Source organism: Erpetoichthys calabaricus, chromosome 3 (genome assembly GCF_900747795.2).
Source record: "Erpetoichthys calabaricus chromosome 3, fErpCal1.3, whole genome shotgun sequence".
Taxonomy (NCBI): domain Eukaryota; kingdom Metazoa; phylum Chordata; class Cladistia; order Polypteriformes; family Polypteridae; genus Erpetoichthys; species Erpetoichthys calabaricus.
In genome coordinates this window covers 122648785-122669150 of record NC_041396.2, presented here as the reverse complement: position 1 = coordinate 122669150, position 20366 = coordinate 122648785, and the positions used below count along the sequence as shown (strand labels likewise).

General features: G+C 40.1%; 1 protein-coding gene across 2 annotated transcripts in view; it reads left to right on the top strand.

Moving 5' to 3' along the window:
* Positions 1-20366, top strand: part of abcb10 (ATP-binding cassette, sub-family B (MDR/TAP), member 10) — a 222451-nt gene that overhangs the window by 5103 nt on the left and 196982 nt on the right. For both annotated transcript variants that reach the window (XM_051924255.1, XM_051924254.1), the window contains exons 2-3: positions 13426-13626; positions 14030-14232. In XM_051924255.1, the coding sequence (XP_051780215.1) occupies positions 13426-13626; positions 14030-14232 (404 nt within the window). The remainder of the gene's footprint in view (positions 1-13425; positions 13627-14029; positions 14233-20366) is intronic.

Genomic DNA, 20366 nt, shown 5'->3' with positions numbered 1-20366 from the left:
AGTGAACAGTGTACCCAAGGAAGCCAGGGGAAATTAAGGGGAAGTGCATTTAGTACTGAAGCCAGTTAGAACTTCTTTACGCAAGGAGTTGTGGGAATCTTGAACACTTATAGAGTCATACAATACAATGGAATTTATTTTTGTATAGCCCAAAATCACACGAAGAGTGCTGCAATGGTCTTTAACAATCCCTGTGTTTTGACAACCCCCCAGCCTTGACTCTCTAAAAAGACAAGAAAAAAACTCCCCCCCCCCCCCTCCAAAAAAAATCTTTGTGGGCAAAAGGGAAAAAAAATAGAAGAAATCTCGGGAAAAGCAGTTTGAAGAGAGACCACTGTCCAGGTATGTAAAGCATGCAGGGGTGGATGTAATACACAGGACAGAAATGTCAAGTAGTTGAAGAACAAATCTTGACAACATAAAAGAAGAATCTGGATGAGGTATTGGTAAATCTTCGCCATTACCTAAAAAAAAGAGCTGAATGGACAAAATGGTCTCCTTCCATTTGTCAAATTTGTTTTTTTGTGTACTGTATACGACTATGAAAACGTTAAAATTTATTATGTATTCTTTACAAAAAATTTTTAATTTATTGAACATCTAAATCAAACAAAGCATTTAATTTTGAGTATGGACTCTTATAGCTTACAAAAGTGGTCATTCGTTATCAGTGTTGGACAGTTCCAAGATTATAAATTATAGAATAAAAAACATATTTTTTAACTTTCAATACTATTATTGGCACTGTTTAGTTTGGAGGAAGAATTACATCTTTGAAGGAAACATATATTGCATGCAAAATGCAGAAGTGTAGAATATTCTTTATAGTCTTTTATATAATTTTTTGTACTTCTTTACCTTAGTACTTAAGTGTAATGGTGTATTACTTGTTGGTCAGACATGAAAGTAGGAATTACACTGTGCTTCTGTACATGTGGCTATATTACTACTGTGACTACTACTTTATTCTGCAGCTTTTATGAGAACATTAATGATACCAATATCAGGCACACTGTGATGTAACAAATTCATTTTGATAGGTTTTAGCGCAAATTATTTTTCTTTTATGCTATTTAAGGAGGACGCAAAAATGCCACCTCTCATTTTAAAATAGGCATATCATGAATTATTTTGGGTTTAACTGTTCATAACTGTTTTATATGTTCTGAGGTAAACCAGAACATCTAATAAATAGACAGCCAGGCAGAATACTGCCAGCCAAAGTATTGCTTTATTGCTTTCTCATGTGTAAGTATTACTAAGTTAGAAGGATATGTATTAACTATGAAGGGATAGTTCATAGCTTTTACATTTTAAATTCAGGCTGCATTAGTTAAAAATATTCTTTCCCCTTTCCCCACCTCCCCTCACAACATGGAACTTATAAACTGTCATGCTAAGCTGTGGCTTAGAACAATACTACGAGCCTTTTGTCTGAGATGTCATGTGAACATCAGACAATGAGAAAATACCATCATGGTTATGATCCAATCCAATGTCCGCCCTCCAGGTCTTTGAAGTCTGTGAATTCGCAGACGTTGGAAATATGTGTCCCCGAGACACAGTCTGTTGTGTTTGCCAGTTGCTTGCCATTGTCATTAAGCAGAGATGAGGATGCATGGACTCCAAGTACGTTTTCCAGTTCTTGTCAGTGGCCGCCCAGTCTCTGATTAGAATCTTCAGGTTTTAGTTAAGAATGCTGTCAAAGATGTCTTTGAGAAGCTCATAGAATTAGTCCTTTGCTGCGTTGTTAGTGCATAAGCTTGTACGATGGTTACTTTGGCGTTGCCATGGGCAAAGTGGGCTGTGATTATGTGATCACTTATTGCTTCCCATCCAATTAGTGCCTTTGTTGATTGTTGACCCAGGATAAGGTCGATTCCATGTTCATGCCGTTCTTCATTGCCTACATGCAGGATGGTCTTGCCACTGCTGTTGATTTGTCCACTCTCTGTCCAACTGACTTCGCTTACACCAAGGATGTTTGAGCCTGTAATCATTGAAGACCCGTAGGAGTTGGGTGAGTCTTCCAGTCTGATACAGTGCTTGCACATTTCATGTCCCAGTTCTTGTGATATTCTTGACTGAGAAAGTTAACTTTGGACATCAGACACCGATGCATGTTTGCTCCAGCACTGTCATATGACTCGAAACCAAGTTCCTGCCTGGTTGATCAGAAATACATGAGATTCTTCTTGCTGTTTCCATAGCCAGTCCCAATCCTGGATGCGAAAGCGGAAGGGTTGGGCATTGGGCTAGCAACCCATCCCTGTAAAACCTACAACCCCTATGGTAACAGCAAGAAGAATCTCCTCAGAATTACAAAAATTAAAATGCAACTTTGTCAGGAGGAGGACAGCCTTACCACCAGCCTGGAGAAGGCATACCTCCTGGCATTGAAAGCAATCTTTGCTTCCATCTGGGAGACAGGCATCATCCCAACTGACTAGAAAACGTGACTTGTCGTTCCTATCTGGAAATGGAAGGGTGATTGCCTGGATTGCAGCAGCTACAGGGGGATAACACTGCTCTCGGTGCCAGGTAACGTCCTTGCTAGGGTCGTCCTCAATAGGATCCGTGATCAGTTTCTCACCTACCATCGACCGGAACAGTCTGGTTTTATGCCTAAGAAGTCTACCATCGACCGCATCCTGGCACTGAGGGTTCTCATGGGGCGCAAACGTGAATATTGGCAGAGTTTCTTTGCAGCCTTTGTCGCTTTTCATAAAGCATTCGACTCAGTTGTTCGAGCTGCCCTGTGGGACATCTTGAGGGTTCGCGGGATCCCTCGAGGATGCTGGATATCATGGCCTGCCTGTACACTGGTACTGTCAGTGCTGTGCAGAGTGGAGGCAGAACCTCTGTATTTTTCCCAGTTGATTCTGGGGTTTGTCAGGGGTGTGTTCTTGCTCCTACTCTGTTCAGTGCTTGTATGGACTGGTTGTTGGGCAAAGTCATGGGGTCCAGCGGCTGTGGGGCATCTGTTGGTGAAGAAAGATTCACGGATCTTGACTTGCTAATGATGCTGTGATCTTCGCGGAGTCAATGTAGGCTCTGATCGGGGCGCTTGAGAGACTAAGCGAGGAGTCTGAGTGTCTGGACTTGCGAGTGTCCTGGATAAAAATCAAGATCCAGTCCTTTAATGACCTCTTGGGCACAGCCATCAGCAGTGTGTCTGTCTGTGGAGAGAGTGTCAACCTTGTCGAGAGGTTTACTTACCTTGGCAGTGACATTCATGTCTCTGGTGACTCTTCCTATGAAGTCAGACGGATTGGGAGAGCATGGGGGGTCATGAGGTCGCTGGAAAGGGGTGTGTGTTGCGCTCCCAATATCTGTGCAAAAGGATGAAGGTCAGAATCTTTAGAGTCTTGGTGGTTCCTGTCTTGCTATATGGTTGTGAGACCTGAGACGAAGACTGGACCCCTTTGGTACTGTATCTCTCTGGAAAATCCTTGGGTACTGTTGGTTTGACTTTGTGTCGAATGAGTGGTTGCTCATGGAGTCCCGAATGAGACACATTACCTGCATTGTGAGGAAGTGTCAGTTATGGCACTACGGCCATGTGGCGCGTTTCCCAGAGGGTGATCCAGCTCGTAAGATCCTTATTGTTGAGGACACAAGTGGCTGGACCAGGCCAAGGGGTCGCCCACATAACACATGGCTACGGCAGATAGAGGGTCATTTCCGGAGAGTGGGACTGTCTGCCTGGGGTGTTGCCAACTGGGATCCTGAGTTGTTTCGTCGTGTAGTGGGTGTGGCAACATACTGCACCAGTGCGTGCTCCCCAACTTAACTTGACTTTGTCAATGCCATCAAACTGCAAGTTGAGGGACCACAAGCATCCACAGTTTGTAAGAAGGAAATACCTGCCAGGGATTAAACTGAATGTCTTGACATTTAACTAGCCATAAAGATTTTTGTTATCATGAAATATAGGATTTGTGCAAAGATGCATGCAAAACTGCATTCAATCCTACATCTTTAAAACCAGTATTTATCTATAAGTGTGTTTTCTCTGTTAACTGAGTAGCTCTAAAATGAGAAATGCAATCCAGTTGCTCATATCCTTTCCCTCAGCTTTGTTTACTAGTTTAATTAACTCTGTAACAGTGGCACCATGTGCCAGGACAGGACATCTGTGTTAACTTGTTTCAATCCTACATCTTTAAAACCAGTATTTATCTATAAGTATGTTTTCTCTGTTAACTGAGTAGCTCTAAAATGAGAAATGCAATCCAGTTGCTCATATCCTTTCCCTCAGCTTTGTTTACTAGTTTAATTAACTCTGTAACAGTGGCACCATGTGCCAGGACAGGACATCTGTGTTAACTTGTGCACCAGGACGTTGTTGAGCTGTTAAATTAAATGACCTGATTTTTTAGTTTAAACTTGAAATAATTTTTACTCTTGGGCAATGGTTCAACAGCATCCACTTCAGCTCTTTCAGAAGACACACCTAAAATTGGCATTGGCACAAGGGGAATGCAAGGAGGTGGGTATGCTGAAACTGTTTGGCATTCAAGACAAGATTTACAAAATTTTTCTACATCATTAGCCACATTTACCTAATAAATATGCTTTTAAATACATTCTCTTACTTTTTCAAAGATGAGATAGCCACTTAACGTGTTAGTTCACAAGGAGTAGAACAGTCACCATTCAGAACTTTATAACAGCTGCTGTAGCTGTCCTACAGAATCAATAGCAATGTGGTCAGTTATCACATAGTTTAAGAATCCTTTTTAATATAAATGTGGAATTTTAAAATTGTGAGCATTCTGATCTTTATAGTATTCAGCATCTTTCAATCAAGCCTGTTTGAAAGCAAATTCTACACTTCGTGTCTTACTTTTGTAATCTCACATACTCAGATTCTGTAATATTTTGTGCACTATAAATTGGTGACCCTTTGTTATTGTCAGAGGAGGTAGAAGGGACATCGCCATCAGGTCAGGTCTAGGCATTTGTTCTGAGGATTCTAAGAATAGTTCATCTAAATCTGGGGTAGCAATCTGTTCTGTTGTTTATTTTCACTACTTAAATCTAGTTAAATTTCTAAATTAACTTCCGGACCAACTTCAGCAACAATACGAGCATGCCTTCTTCCACATTTTAAGTCTTTGGAGAAGTGGAAAAAAGTTCCCTCTACACATTTTATGCATCTGAGGGAAAAGACTGTTTAGTTTCCTGATTAGCATTGGAAGGGACAAGGGTCCACATTTGCCGTCCAAACCCTGTATGTTTTCCCCCTATATTTCACAGGAAGTAGTACAGTCTCGTATTGTTTAACATCACCATGGACACAGCAAATATCTGCTTGCTCCAACCTTTTACAACTGGGCTTTTGTAGCAGTTCTCGCTGGATCCTGCAGTGGTCACTGCCCGAGTCTAGTAATGCAAAGAGGGAGAGAATTCAGAATAACCAGGTGACGAGCATAGCTTTGGTTGCTCTGAGCTGTAGTTTGAGGGCGAGGCTCTGGTATAAACTTGCATCAAGCATAGTTTACTCCTCAGGGAGCTGAATGAGGGCATGATGGTAGTTTTGGATCAGGTACCAGCCTAGGTTAGCCAGTCTAGGATAGTCTCTCAGAGTAGTAGCCTTTGCACACTCCATCTCTTATTACTAAATCTATCAAAGACCACACATCACTTCTAAGCATCTATTTATGGAGCTCTTCGCTTATTCAATTCAGCATCCAATCTATAGCAAGTTTCTCTACTATGTATTCCAACGGATCATTGCAAAATCAGCTTTGCATGAAATTAAAAAACTCCTGAGCTTGAGCTCTTATCAGACAGTAAGTTAATTTGCCAAACTCTGAACTTAAATCCCTTAACTAGAGAACTCGAAGTGGTACGAAGAAGAATTTGCACCTTCAGAAAATCATAGTCATCCATCTTGATGAGGGAAATATTCTCTACAGCCTGCTGAGCGTCACCAGTTAGCAAAGTGGCAAGGACAGTGGCTCAATTTCTTCTGTCCCAGCACATCATCGTGGCAGTGCAACCAAAGGTATATAGAAAGCTCTCCTGGTCATCGATAGCAAGTATTTTTTATAGCATATCCCTTGCACATATAGGAACTCTCTCTTCAGGATCAGGCGAAGCACGACACGTTCAGCATAATATTACTGTTGTTGTTGAACCATTTTTGTGCAACCCCATTCCTGGTACCAGTTGTCACATATTGGGTTCAGAGTTTCACAAATAACACTCAGAATAGTACTTTTAAACAAGTTTTATTTTTGAACTTAACACTAGAATTACCAAAGCCTATGAAAAAACTTGTAAATCTGACCCACCTTAAATGGGTTCGCACCTCTCCGTCAGTGTCTTTTGTCTTGTAAATGTGTCGACAAGCAGCAAGCAGCCTGCTATCACATTCCCCCACCACCACACAAAGTTTTCTCAGCTCAAGTCTGTTTACCTGCGTGTCAGTTGCTTAGAGCTGTATAGAGTAAATACTAGATTGTTATTTGGAACACGTGCATTTCATGTCTGTTCTGTGTCTACAACAATCTATGTAAACACATTTTAAAAAAATAAACGTTTTTCATGTTTTAGTAATAATTGACAAAATGTAGGCATGAAGCGTATAATGTGTGAAGCCTGAAGTCCAAATATCAAATAAACACTTTCAGTAAAGGTACAAGTATAACAAAACAAGTGCACTTTTATTCAAAAATATAACAGCAGAAAAAGAACCTGCGTTAGGGTGAGACATTGACACATTTCTAATACGATCGCTTTGGTGACGCAGTGATAAGAGTTGCTGACTGTTAATCAAAAGGTCATGAGTTCGATCCCGTACGACTCCATTTTGAGAAGTGACCTACTCTTATTCTTACTATTTTAGAATAAAAACATACATTTGATTCGAGTCTGTAACAGCCAGTGTAAATTTATGGTACTTGTAAAAGTTAGCGTTGTTTTTTTTTTTTTTTTTATTCAGTTTTATTCTCCCAGTCACGTTCACGCTCCCCCCCCCCAATGTGACACTGCTGTTTTCACATAAAGACGCGCTATAACAGAGGTGAACGCAGATGATGGCGAGGGTCCTACATCGGAGAAAGAATGCACGTCGCACTTTTGCCGTCACTGTAATTTGTATATGTACACAGGAATCTCTGCAGTCTTCTTGTGACTTTACGCTGTTGGAAGATAAGTAAATAAATCAAGGTAAATAGGTAAATGACATTTGATCTGGCTTTTATATAGAAAGTACAGCGACGGCAGCTTCCATCTGCAGCTATGTATTAAAAAAGCTCTTCAGTACACAAGCGACTCTCCACACTAGTGTTTAGATCTGGACGGTGTATGTGCCCAAAAAACAAGTCTGACTACATTCTCGTACCATTGAAAGAAAGAAATTTATTTATTGATTTATTTACTTATCTTCCAACAGCGTAAAGTCACAAGAAGACTGCAGAGATTCCTGTGTACATATACAAATTACAGTGACGGCAAAAGTGCGACGTGCATTCTTTCTCCGATGTAGGACCCTCATCATCATCTGAGTTCACATCTGCTATAGCGCGTCTTTATGTGAAAACAGCAGTGTCACATTGGGGGGGAGTGTGAACGTGACTAGGAGAATAAAACTGAATTAAAAAAAAAAAAAACGCTAACCTTTACAAGTACCATAAATTTACACTGGCTGTTAGGACTCGAATCAAATGTTTATGTTTTTATTCTAAAATAGTAAGAATAAGAGCAGCTCACTTCTCAAAATGGAGTTGTACGGGATCGAACTCATGACCTTTTGATTAACAGTCAGCAACTCTTATCACTGCGCCACCAAAGCGATCGTATTAAAAACGTGTCAATGTCACACCCTACCGCAGGTTCTTTTTCTACTGTTATATTTTTGAATAAAAGTGCACTTGTTTTGTTATACTTGTACCTTTTGTGAAAGTGTTTATTTGATATTTGGACTTCAGGCTTCACACATTATACACTTCATGTCTACATTTTGTCAATTATTACTAAAACATGAAAAATGTTTATTTTTTAACAATGTGTTTACATAGATTGCTGTAGACACGGAACACACATGAAATGCATGTGTTCCAAATAACGATCTAGTATTTACTCTATCTATATTACTAACCGAGAATGCTAAACCGGATGATGGACGCAGGCACATCCGGCCATGGGCCGTAGCTGCAAAAAGACGTACTGCGCAGGCGCAAAAAGAGTCCGCGAGAGTCGGCTGAGGAGCCGAGAAAGGCGGACAAAAGAGGGCGAGAGAGGCGGATGAGGGTCCGCGAGAGGCGCAGGCGTAAAAAGAGTCCGCGAGAGTCGGAGAAAGGCGGACAAAAGAGGGCGACAAAGGCGGATGAGGGGCCGCGAGTGGCGGACAAGACCACAGAAAAAAGGAGTGAGCACATACAAAAAGGAGTCACACAAGCACCGAAAAAAAGGAAAAGGCACATAAAAAAGTACTCAACTGCGGGCAAAGCACAAAACACATTGCACACGAAACTAAACACAACAAAAAAAAAGAACAGACGAGCGCACAACGGCAAGGCACGACCACCCCCCCCCCCCTACAGGCACGGGACGGGACACACACCAAGAGGGGGATTCAACAAGCCCATGGAAGACAATAAAAAAGAACACAAAACCACCCCACAGACCCTACAAGCAAGGGACGGGACACACACAAAGAGGGGGATTCAAACAAGACACAGGAACACAAAAAGAAAGAAGACGCTCGCCCAACAACAATCCCCCCCACACATCCATAAGAAGTGACACCCAAAGCCACATATTCTAAAGTGAACGTCGACACCTTCACACTAGGCAGCATGGGTGTCGGCGTAGGTGTCAAGCCCATGGGACACAAAAAGAAAGAAGACGCTCGCGCAACAACAATCCTCAACCCCCCCCCCCCCCCCCAATAAGAAGTGACACCCAAAACCACATTTCTAAAGGAAACGTCCATATTAAACATACGTCATCTGAACACCTTCACACTAGGCAGCATAGGTGTGAGCATAGGTGTATCTCCTTACAATAAAGCACTATTAACCGTTCAACTGCAGAAAAGGATACATATTAACAGTGAGTGCGATCCTCCTTATTTCGCAAAGCGGTGGCAAATCAATTAAAACTACAAAATAGCGCGTCACAAATAATGTACATGCAACAACGCGTCAGTCAAACGCCACAAGCAAAACATGCCCGTCGCGGACATCAACGCCAGACACCTGCTAAATGCTTACGCCAGTTGGCTGACAACGCCTTCAATAATGAGTCCACTATTAAGGAAAATTCATTGGGATTAATGAATGTCATTTGCAATCATTGTCATTCACTTAACTTCCCAGAAGAAACAACTGGCAATACAAATAATGAATTTACACGTAGTTGTCAAAAGGGTAAAATTAGACTGCCTCCTTTACATATAATCACCATGGACCCAGTGTCATTGAAACAAAACCGGAATAAAGCTAGGTCAGAAATTAAAGACAGAGTAGAAAGCAAAGTAAAACGTCATAAACAGGTTGAACAAGGGGGCCACGCACATGGACAGCAGGTTACAGATAATGAAGACCGGAATTCAAAAGCTTGAAAAACATGAGCTCAACTGACCAAAAATACAAACTGAAACGAGAAAAACTATGGGGTCCGCAGTAGTCCAAAATGCACCGCGTAATAGTACGGACGAAGCTCTGTATTACCAGTGGGGGACTCCACAATGACACGGGCAAACGCTCCGTATTAAACGTGCGTCATCCGGACACGTAGCTGCCCAGCGGGCACGGGTTCAAAACGCCGGGGGTAGGCGAGCGAAGCGAGCAGGGGGCGGAGCCCCCTTGTACAACTCTAAGCAACTGACACGCAGGTAAATGGACTTGAGCTGTGAAAACTTTGTGCGGAGGGGGGTTGTGATAGCAGGTTGCTTGCTGCTTATCGATACTTTTACAAGACAAAAGACGCTGATGGAGAGGTGCAAACGGATTTAAGGTGGGACGGATTTACGAGTTTTTTCATAGGCTTTCGTAATTCTAGTGTTGAATTAACAAGTTTGAAGCCCTTTGAACTCCCACAGCAAATATGATGAACTTGTTCACTCATTTGACTCCAGTCGAGAGTTCCTCAGAATTCAAAGAATTCAAAAGCGTCAAGCTGCAGAGAAAAGGGAACGCCAGGGAGTGAACCGAACATATTGGCAATTTACCAACTATGAAGGTTTTTGTTTCCATAAGATATGAGACTTTTACAAAGCTGCATTCGACCCTGCATCTTTAAAGCCAGCATCTGTCTGAAAATGTGTATTCTCTGTAAATGAATCGGCTGTAATTCAATTCTCCCTCTCCCTCTCTATACATAGGAAGCAAAGGTCTGTGATATGGTTTGCGTATTTGTAGCTATAGATTCCATAAAGGGAGAAAATGAGTCACGTATCTTAAAATAGTTTTTTTATTCCTAAGCTTTCGACAAGCTGCCAGGTGTCATCATTAGAGGAAATGATCAGACATACTGGAATCAAAGGCAATATATAGCTGGTGAAGAATGGGGATGGAAGGAGAGGTTGTAAGGGGCTGGGGGGATAGATTAGTAAGGTGGAGTTCGGAAGATATCTGATAGGATAGTCCATAAAGTGTATGCTGATTTGTGTGCCATCTTGATACCAGATCTGGACAGAGGACGCTTGCTGTACTTTCTGACACACCTAGGGGAGGGTGTTGTATGTGTGGTGAGGAACCTATCCTTTTCAATACCAAAAGCAAAAAGTCGACCACAAACACATAAAACTCACTTTGCAGCATTCCATGCAGTGCATGCCCAACGGTATATGTTCCTCCAGACACATTTAACTAGAACACTATGAAAGTAAAATTCAGAATCAATACTAAGAGTGCCAGAGAACTGGCTGAATCATGGCTCTCTAATTAAAATTCCATTAACAGATATTTGGACTTGAACCTAGCATACACAGCCTTAAAAAGATGAATATCTAAATAATAAAAAAGACTTTATGACCAACATCTTCCGAACCCCACCTTACTAATCAACCTCCATCCCTCCCCCCCCCATTCCCAACCTTCACCAGATATATATTGCCTTTGATTCCTGTATATCTAATCATTTTCCTGTGATGATGATACCTGGCAGGTTGTTGAAATCTTAGGAATTAAAAACTATTTTAGGATATGTGACTCATTTGCTCCCTTTATGGATCTACAGTCATATGAAAAAGTTTGGGAACCCCTCTCAGCCTGCATAATAGTTTATTCTACTTTCAACAAAAAGATAACAGTGGTATGTCTTTCATTTCCTAGGAACATCTGAGTACTGGGGTGTTTTCCGAACAAAGATTTTTAGTGAAGCAGTATTTAGTTGTATGAAATTAAATCAAATGTGAAAAACTGGCCATGCAAAAAATTTGGATACCCTTGTAATTTTGCTGATTTGAATGCATGTAACTGCTCAGTACTGATTACTTTCAACACCCAATTGGCTGGATTAGCTCGTTAAGCCTTGAACTTCATGGACAGGTGTGTCCAATCATGAGAAAAGGTATTTACAGTAAGGTGGTCATTTGCAAGTTGTGCTTCCCTTTGACACTCCTCTGAAGAGTGATAGCATGGGATCCTCAAGGCAACTCTCAAAAGATCTGAAAGATTGTTCAGTATCATGGTTTGGTGGAAGGCTACAAAAAGCGCTTTGTATGGTGGAAGAAAAATACCGATTTCTAAGAAAAACACCTGCTACCTACTGTCAAATTTGGTGGAGGTTCCATCATGCTGTGGGGCTGTGTGGCTAGCTCAGGGACTGGGGCCCTTGTTAAAGTCGAGGGTCGGATGAATTCAACCCAATATCAACAAATTCTTCAGGATAATGTCCAAGCATCAGTCACAAAGTAGAAGTTGGGCTGAATATTCCAATAAGACAATGACCCAAAGCAATCTACAGAAATCTACAAAGGCATTCATGCAGAGGAAGAAGTATAAGGTTCTGGAATGGCCGTCACAGTCCCCTGACTTGAATATCATCAAAAATCTATGGGATGATTTGAAGCAGGCTGTCCATGCTCAGCAGCCATCAAATTTAACTGAACTGGAGAGATTTTGTATGGAAGAATGGTCAAAAATACCTCCATTCACAATCCAGACACTCGTCAAAGGCTATAGGAGGTGTCTAGAGGCTGTTATATTTGCAAAAGAAGGCTCAACTAAGTATTGATGTAATATCTCTGTTGGGGCGCCCAAAGTTTATGCATCTGTCTAATTTTTGTTATGATCCATATTGCATATTTTCTGTTAATCCAATAAACTTAATGTCAGTGCTGAAATACTACTGTTTCCATAAGGCATGTCATATATTAAAAGGAAGTTGCTACTTTGAAAGCTCAGCCAATAATAAACAAAAATCCAAAGAATTAAGAGGGGTTCCCAAACTTTTTCATATGACTATAGCTATAAAAACACACACACTAGCTTTGCTACCCTTCTCAGACTGGTTGAAAGTAGACCTCAGAGTTAATGTTTGCAATGCACCATTTATTGGAAAGCATTTTGTAATGCATGTAATAATTCATTGCACTTGTCATTCCAACAGATGGAGCATAACAAACATTTGTAGCAGTAAAATTTACAATGAACAGTTTTGCAGCTGTGGCCCCTTGTTAATAGGAACTCATTTTAAAGTAACATCCTCAAATCCACTGTACTAAGTTCATTTTAAACACTTCAGTAATGTCACCTCTTAATCTCTGTTTCCTTAAACTGAAAAGGTTAATCTCTTTTAATCTTTCCTCAGAACTCATTCTCTGTAGTCCTGGAATCAGCCTAGTAGATCTGCTTTGGACTTTTTCTAGCACTGCTATAGAGTGTGTATTGTTTTACTAAGCTGTATTACCCATTTAATAGCTATTTCCAAACTTTCAGCTTGGTTTTTGATTTTAATTTTATTTTTCCAAGCTTGCCTTTTAATGTGATGGTTTACAGAGAAAAATGATAATTCTTAGAATTTTGTTGGCACATCACAATGAAAAAAGTAAAATATGTATGTTTGCTCTTTGCCTGGATTTGCTTTGTGTTGGGTTTTACATTTTTCTATTAGTATTGTTATTGTATATTTGATTATGCCTTTATCAAAGGTTACTTATAAGATCAGCATTCAGTACAGCTGCTGATATGTTTTTTACAACTAGTCCAATGCCCAATCCACTATGCCTTACTAAATATAAATATACTGTATGCTGTCAGCTAAACTGATGAAGATTTATACATGGTTAATGTACATTAGATGAAGGCTAGAAATAAAATGTATATGTAGAGGAAGAATACATTAGCAATTTAATGTTTACTACTGACCAATAATAATGCTCAAAGATAGAGAAAGGAAAGAAAGCCTCCCAACTATTATTTATGTATAGTGATGATCTTTTACTATTTTTATGTTTTCAATCAGCTGCTGTTTGCTTCCTGGCTGTTTCTAGTACAGTTACTATGGCTGCTCCATTTTACCTTGGAAAAATTATTGATGCCATCTATGTTGGTTCAAGTGGGGACATAAATGCCACTCTGACCTCATTATGTGGAACACTGGCAGGTGTTTTTCTGTGTGGAGCCATTGCTAATGCTATCCGGGTCTACCTTATGCAGATTTCAGGTATAGTATATAGGTTGTCTGATGATTAAGAAAGATATATCAAATATGTTACTTGACAGATAAGAGATATTCTTATCTTAAATGTTTTTGTTCCAAAAAACACCAAGAAAAGCAATCAAGAGGGATTTAGAAGCTCTGATATTGGGATTTAGCCCTTTCAAAGGCTTTTCATATTTAATGTACATGCTTGAACTATTTACTGAGAATTGAGAAGTTTTCAAATTTATATTTTTGTTAAAGTAATAGAATGTTTTTTAAAAAAAATACTTTTTATTGTTTTTTAAACTGCCTGTGTGTAAAAGGTTGATTTTAATTATTCATTCTTCCTTAATATCATCTAATTTATAAACAGGATGCTGAATGTCAACAGAAATCTGAACTATTTTTCAATGAATTTTTCCAGGGCAAGAGATAGTGAGAAATTTGCGACATTCCCTTTTTACCTCAATTTTGAGGCAGGAGTTGGGATTTTTTGACAAAACCAGTACTGGAGAGCTTATTAATCGTCTGTCCTCTGATGCTACTCTGGTGGGGCATGCTTTAACTGAGAACTTGTCAGATGGCTTGAGAGCTGTTGCTCAAGCAACTGCTGGCATTGGCATGATGGTAAATATTTCATAGATATGTTTTGATTAATTTTAAGTAGTTTTTATTTGTTTTTCATGTTTAAAACTATTAAGTGTTTTTTAGAATAAGGACTTTTTAAAATATCTTAATTTTCCATCTGTATTCTAAATTTCATCTCATTATTAGATCTGCTTAACCTAATTCGGGGTAGCACCAATAGGAAAGAGCTAAAAACAGGCTGTAAGTCCCTCTCAGGGCCCACTGAAACATATACTGACATTTAGTATAGCACACCAGAGTGCTTGAAAAGTCAGTACAGTGATCCCTCGCTATATCGCGCTTCGCCTTTCGCGGCTTCACTCTATCGCGGATTTTATATGTAAGCATATTTAAATATATATCGCGGATTTTTTGCTGGTTCGCAGATTTCTGAGGACAATGGGTCTTTTAATTTCTGGTACATGCTTCCTCAGTTGGTTTGCCCAGTTGATTTCATACAAGGGACGCTATTGGCAGATGGCTGAGAAGCTACCTAACTTACTTTTCTCTTTCTCTCTTGCGCTTTCTCTGATCCTGACGTAGGGGGTGTGAGCAGGGGGGCTGTTCGCACACCTAGACGATACGGACGCTCATCTAAAAATGCTGAAAGATTATCTTCACGTTGCTACCTTCTGTGTGCAGCTGCTTAGTGAAGCGACATGCTGCACGGTGCTTCGCATACTTAAAAGCTCGAAGGGCACGTATTGATTTTTGCATGTTTGTTTTTCTCTGTCCTCTCTCTCTCTCTCTCTCCTCCCTGCTCCTGACGGAGGGGGTGTGAGCTGCTGCCTTCAACAGCTTTGTGCCGCGGTGCTTCGCATACTTAAAAGCCAAACAACCCTATTGATTTGTTTGCTCTCCTCTGTCTTTATGACAGTCTCTGCTCCTGACGGGCACTCCTTTGAAGAGGGAGATATGTTTGCATTCTTTTAATTGTGAGACAGAACTGTCATCTCTGTCTTGTCATGGAGCACAGTTTAAACTTTTGAAAAAGAGACATATGTTTGTTTGCAGTGTTTGAATAACGTTCCTGTCTCTCTACAACCTCCTGTGTTTCTGCGCAAATCTGTGACCCAAGCATGACAATATAAAAATAACCATATAAACATATGGTTTCTACTTCGCGGATTTTCTTATTTCGCGGGTGGCTCTGGAACGCAACCCCCGCGATGGAGGAGGGATTACTGTACACCTATAGTTTCCTATCCATAAGCAAGTTTATGTTGGTCCCTATTCTTTTAAACTAAACTGCTGGACATTTCTTCCTTAATTAATGGCCTTTTCAGCTTATTGATCAAGCTAAATCATCTTAATGTTGCCTCTGGCCTTATGCCATCCCCTACTTCTTTTTTTTTATTGAAAAATAATCACAAATTGGTATTCCTTCTAAAACAGATTACTCTGTCATATAATTATAGACTGCACAGTGCAAGTTTTGGGCACTTTTGTTATGTATTTTAATATCATGTTAACTTTGGTTATTAGATAGTTATTATTGAGTTTATTAGTCTTCAGAATAGGTGGAAAAAACCTAGAACCCAGGGTAGGGGGCCAGACAAAACATAGACATTATAGAATTTGCAATTTTTCAGAACAGTTGAAACCAGGGTAGTTACTAGTGATGTGCAAACATTGCTGAGTTTGCTTTGGCATAAGTTCCCCAAAATTACAGAAACGTTAATATTCGCCAAACTTGCCGAACTGCATTAAAGTCAATGAGGAAGGACTAACTGAACTAGATTTGACTGGATTTATAATGGTGCAGTCATCTTTAAAGTTTCCCTGAGTGCTAGGGAAGCTTGTGTCCAATTTACTGGACCAATTATTGTGGCCAAAAAGGTGACCTGAATTGTGCAACAGCAGTGCCAACCACTGTGCCTTCCTTGATTTTCTATCAAAGAAGAAAGAAGGCAGTCAGAGACATGCAATCATAGATTTCAACAAAACAAAGGGGAAATGTCAGAATCACAGTCAAATGTCAGAAAAAATGTAGGTCTTTTAAAGGCAAAAAATTCAAAGTGGCGTGTCATGATTGAAGCCACCGGCTCATTCTATTTTTTGAAGTCACGCTGAAGGCTCAGTAAACTGTCTGTGCTAATGCTTTGCACTTTTTCTTCTATTTATAAATAATATTAAACCTTCTGTTATTATTATTTTTTCTTAGAATCTCCTGTGTTTGTGGGCGGGGGTGGAGGTCAGGCTCTTTCAAAGTTTGTTTTTTATCTACATGTGGCTAATTATTATTCATGCATAAGGCATGCACCTCCTTCTCTTATACTGATGTGGCACTCAAATCAACCTGCACATCGGTGAACAATCTTTCTGGTTAATGACTCATAGAGTTACATTTATCAACTTGAGTTATGGTTTAACATCTTGGTCCTGGTAACAACTTATATTTGCTTAATGGTTTTTAACATTTCTCAGTCAGCTGGTTTCACTGTCTAGTATTTGATAATGTCGGGCCTATTTAAAACCATCTGCACAGCTACTCACAAATCCTGTTGATGGCTTGCAATTCAAAGACGTCAGCTGCAACTAAAAAAGTAGGTGGACCTACTCTATGCAGCGGTTTAGCCAAACACTTTGGATACTCGCAATTGACACAATTAACATTTTAAAATTATAACACTTTATTATAATACATTACAACTTCACAAGCAGAGATAACTTGTTATTTATGCTGTATATGTATTATTGTGACCAAAAAGGTCACCTGAGCTATGTGGCAGCAGTGCCAACTGCTGTAGTACCATCATGCCTCAGTGAAATCAAAAAAGAAAGAAGAACAAAATCGGAGACATGCAATCATATACTTCATCAAAACAAAGTGTAATGCTGATATCGTAAAAAGTCAGAAAAAATATGCTTGTCTTTTAAAGGCAGAAAATTCAAAGTGGCGTTTTTATTGAAACTACTGGCTTATTCTATTTTTTGAAGTTGCACTGAAGGCTTTCTAAACTGTCTGTGCTGACGTTTTGCACTTTTTATTCTATCAAAAAGATAGAAGCAAAGCGCCTTGTAAATATTAATGAATCTTTCATTATTTTTATTATTTCATAGAGTCTCCTCTGTTTGGGGGAGGGTGTCCTTCAAAGTTAGTTTTAACTCTTGTGGCACCACATGCTAATTATTATGCATAGATAGGGCATTCAGCTCCTTCTCCTATATTGATGTGGAACTTGAAGATGGACCTGCACATTGTGCTATAAGCACAGATAATTCAACCTACAGGGTCTGTAATGCAAATGATCAGCATTATATACCCAGGGAGTGGTCCTACCAGTGTTGGCTGTTACAGCTACAGGATATGTCGTGCTGAAATGGGGGAAAAAAAAATTGTAAACCTGACAAATTAAAAGTAAATAATTTGACGAACAATGGTGAACACAGCAGATTTGCTGATCAACACTACTTGTTAGTAACCAATAAAATATTTAATGAGCGGTGGTGCTGCACAGAAAGGTGGGAGCTAAATGAGAAAGACCTTTGCTGATGTCACCAGTAAGCACTCTGCCTTGTAGAACTTAGAATTAGTCCTTGCCTGAATGAGCATGGGAGTCCTCCTGTTAGGTCACACTGTAAGGAGCTGGTTCTGAACCAGACACCGCAGGTTCTTGTGTGACCATCAATAGTTACCACAGTAAAATATGTAAATGGGAATGTTTGTGGCCATGGCATCACTTAGCAATTTATCTTTATTGTATAGCCCAATTAACAGCACTTCAAAGTTGAAGAATGTGTTTCATAATTATATTATCATTCTTTATTGCCATTAATAAATATAAATTGCCGTTTATAAATATTTAAAGCTGAATGGCATCTGTTGATAGCCGTAAACGTGATCTACAATACCATTTAACACTAGAATCCCTGAAGCCTATGAAAAAACTCGTAATCCGGGCCATCTTAAATTCCTTCGCACTTCTCCTCATCAGCATCTTTTGTTTTGCAAATGTGTCAATCAGCATAAGCAGCAAGCGAGCTGCAACGGTGGGGAAATGGGACAGCAGGTTAACTTGGGCAAAAAGTTCTCCCAGCTCAAGGCTCTTTATCTGCGTGTGAGGTGCCCGGAGTTGTTTAGGGTAAATAATATATCTTTATTTGGAACACATGCATTTCATGAATGTTCTGTGTCTACAACCATCTGTGTAAGTGTAGGATGAAAGGAAATGCGAGGCAAAAAATGCTGAACACATACCTAAAGCAGAAGATTTTTCCATGTTATACTAATAATGACATGAAGTTTAGAATGTATGAAGACTTTAGTCCAAATATCAAATAAACACGTGCGCTTTTATTCAAGAATATAGCCAAAGTAATTAAAAAAAAAAAAAAATTCAATTTATATGTTGCTGTCAATGAGTTAAAACCCAAGCTTAAATGTCAATCGACAGAAAATTGATATGTCTTCTTGGATGGTGCAGAGGTAAGAACTGCTGCCTTATAACCAAAAAGGTTCCTGGTTCGAGTTTGGGCACTCCGCTTTTTGAGTAGTGAGATGCTATTATTATTACTATAATATAATAGAAACATACATTTGATTTGAGTCTGTAACAACTGGTGTAAATTTTACCTACTTGTAAAAGTAAACACATTTTTTTTTTATTATTCAGTTTTATTCTGTCAGCCACAAAGATGCAAGCCTGGATAAATGGGAAGGGTTACTTCAGGAAGGGCATCCAGTGTAAAATTTTGCCAGATTGATATGTAGACAACAATGCAAATTTCCATAATGGATTGGTCAAGGCCCGGGTTAACAACGACCGCCATCAGTACTGTTAGCCAACAGGGTGCTGGTGGAAATTGGGCTACTGTTGGCCAAAGCTGAAGAAGGAGAAGAACAGGGGGGAGAGGTGTCCAAAGGCAAGAGGAGAAAGATAAAGAGAGTGGAACTGAGGGTAGGAACTTTGAATGTTGCAAGTATGATTGGTGAGGGGAGAGAGTTAGCAGATGTAATGCAGAGAAGGAAGGTTAATATATTGTATGTGCAAGAGACTAAACGGAAGGGGAGTAAGGCCAGGTGGATCGGAGGTGGATTCAAATTATTCATTCATGGTGTGAATGGGAGGAGAAATGAGGTAGGGATTATTCTGAAGGAATAATATGTCAAAAAGAGTGTTTTGAAGGTGAAAAGAGTGTCAGACAGAGTAATGGTTATGAAGCTGCAAATTGGAGGTGTGATGTTGAATGTTGTTAGTGCATATGCCCCGCAAGTTGGTTGTGCGATGGATGAAAAAGATGATTTCTGGAGTGAGTTGGATGAAGTGATGGACAGTGTACCCAAGGGACAGAAAGTGGAGATTGGAGCGGATTTCAGTGGACATGTTGGTGAAGGAAACAGAGGAGACAGGGAGGTGATGGGTAGGTATGGTGTCAAGGAGAGGAATGAAGAAGGTCAGATGATAGTGGATTTTGTGAAAAGGATGGTCATGGCTGTGGTGAATAAGTATTTTAAGAAGAGGGAGGAACATAGGGTGATGTACAAGAGTAGAGGAAGATGTACACAGGTAGATTATATCCTATGCAGAAAAGTCAATCTGAAGGAGATTGAAGACTGCAAAGTGGTGGCAGGGGAAAGTGTAGTTAGGCAACATAGGATGGTGGTCTGTAGGATGATTTTGGAGATCAAAAGAAGAGGGGGAGAGTGAGGGCAGAACTAGGGATCAAATGGTTGAAGTTGAAAAAAGAAGACTGCAAGGTTGAGTTTAGGGAGGAGGTAAGACAGGCACTGGATGGCAGTGAAGAGTTGCCAGACAGCTAGACAACTGCAGCAGAAGTAATAAGAGTGACAGCTAGAAGGGTGCTTGGTGTGCCATCTGCACAGAGAAAGGAGGAAAAGGAAACCTGGTGGTGGAATGGGAATGTACAGGCTAGTATACAGAAGAAGAGGATGGCGAAGAAGAAGTGGGATTGTCAGAGAGATGCAGAAAGTAGACAAGAGTACAAGGAGATAAGTTTTAAGGTGAAGAGAGAGGTGGCAAAGGCTAAAGTGAAGGTGTATGAAGAGTTGTATGAGGGGTTCAGACCGAGGGACTGAGCTGGGAAAGATGTGCAGCAGGTTAGGGTAGAAGTGTGAATAGTTTGTGTTGGGGGTGGGTGGGATTCCTGAGGATCAAGGCAGTTCTCCTGCG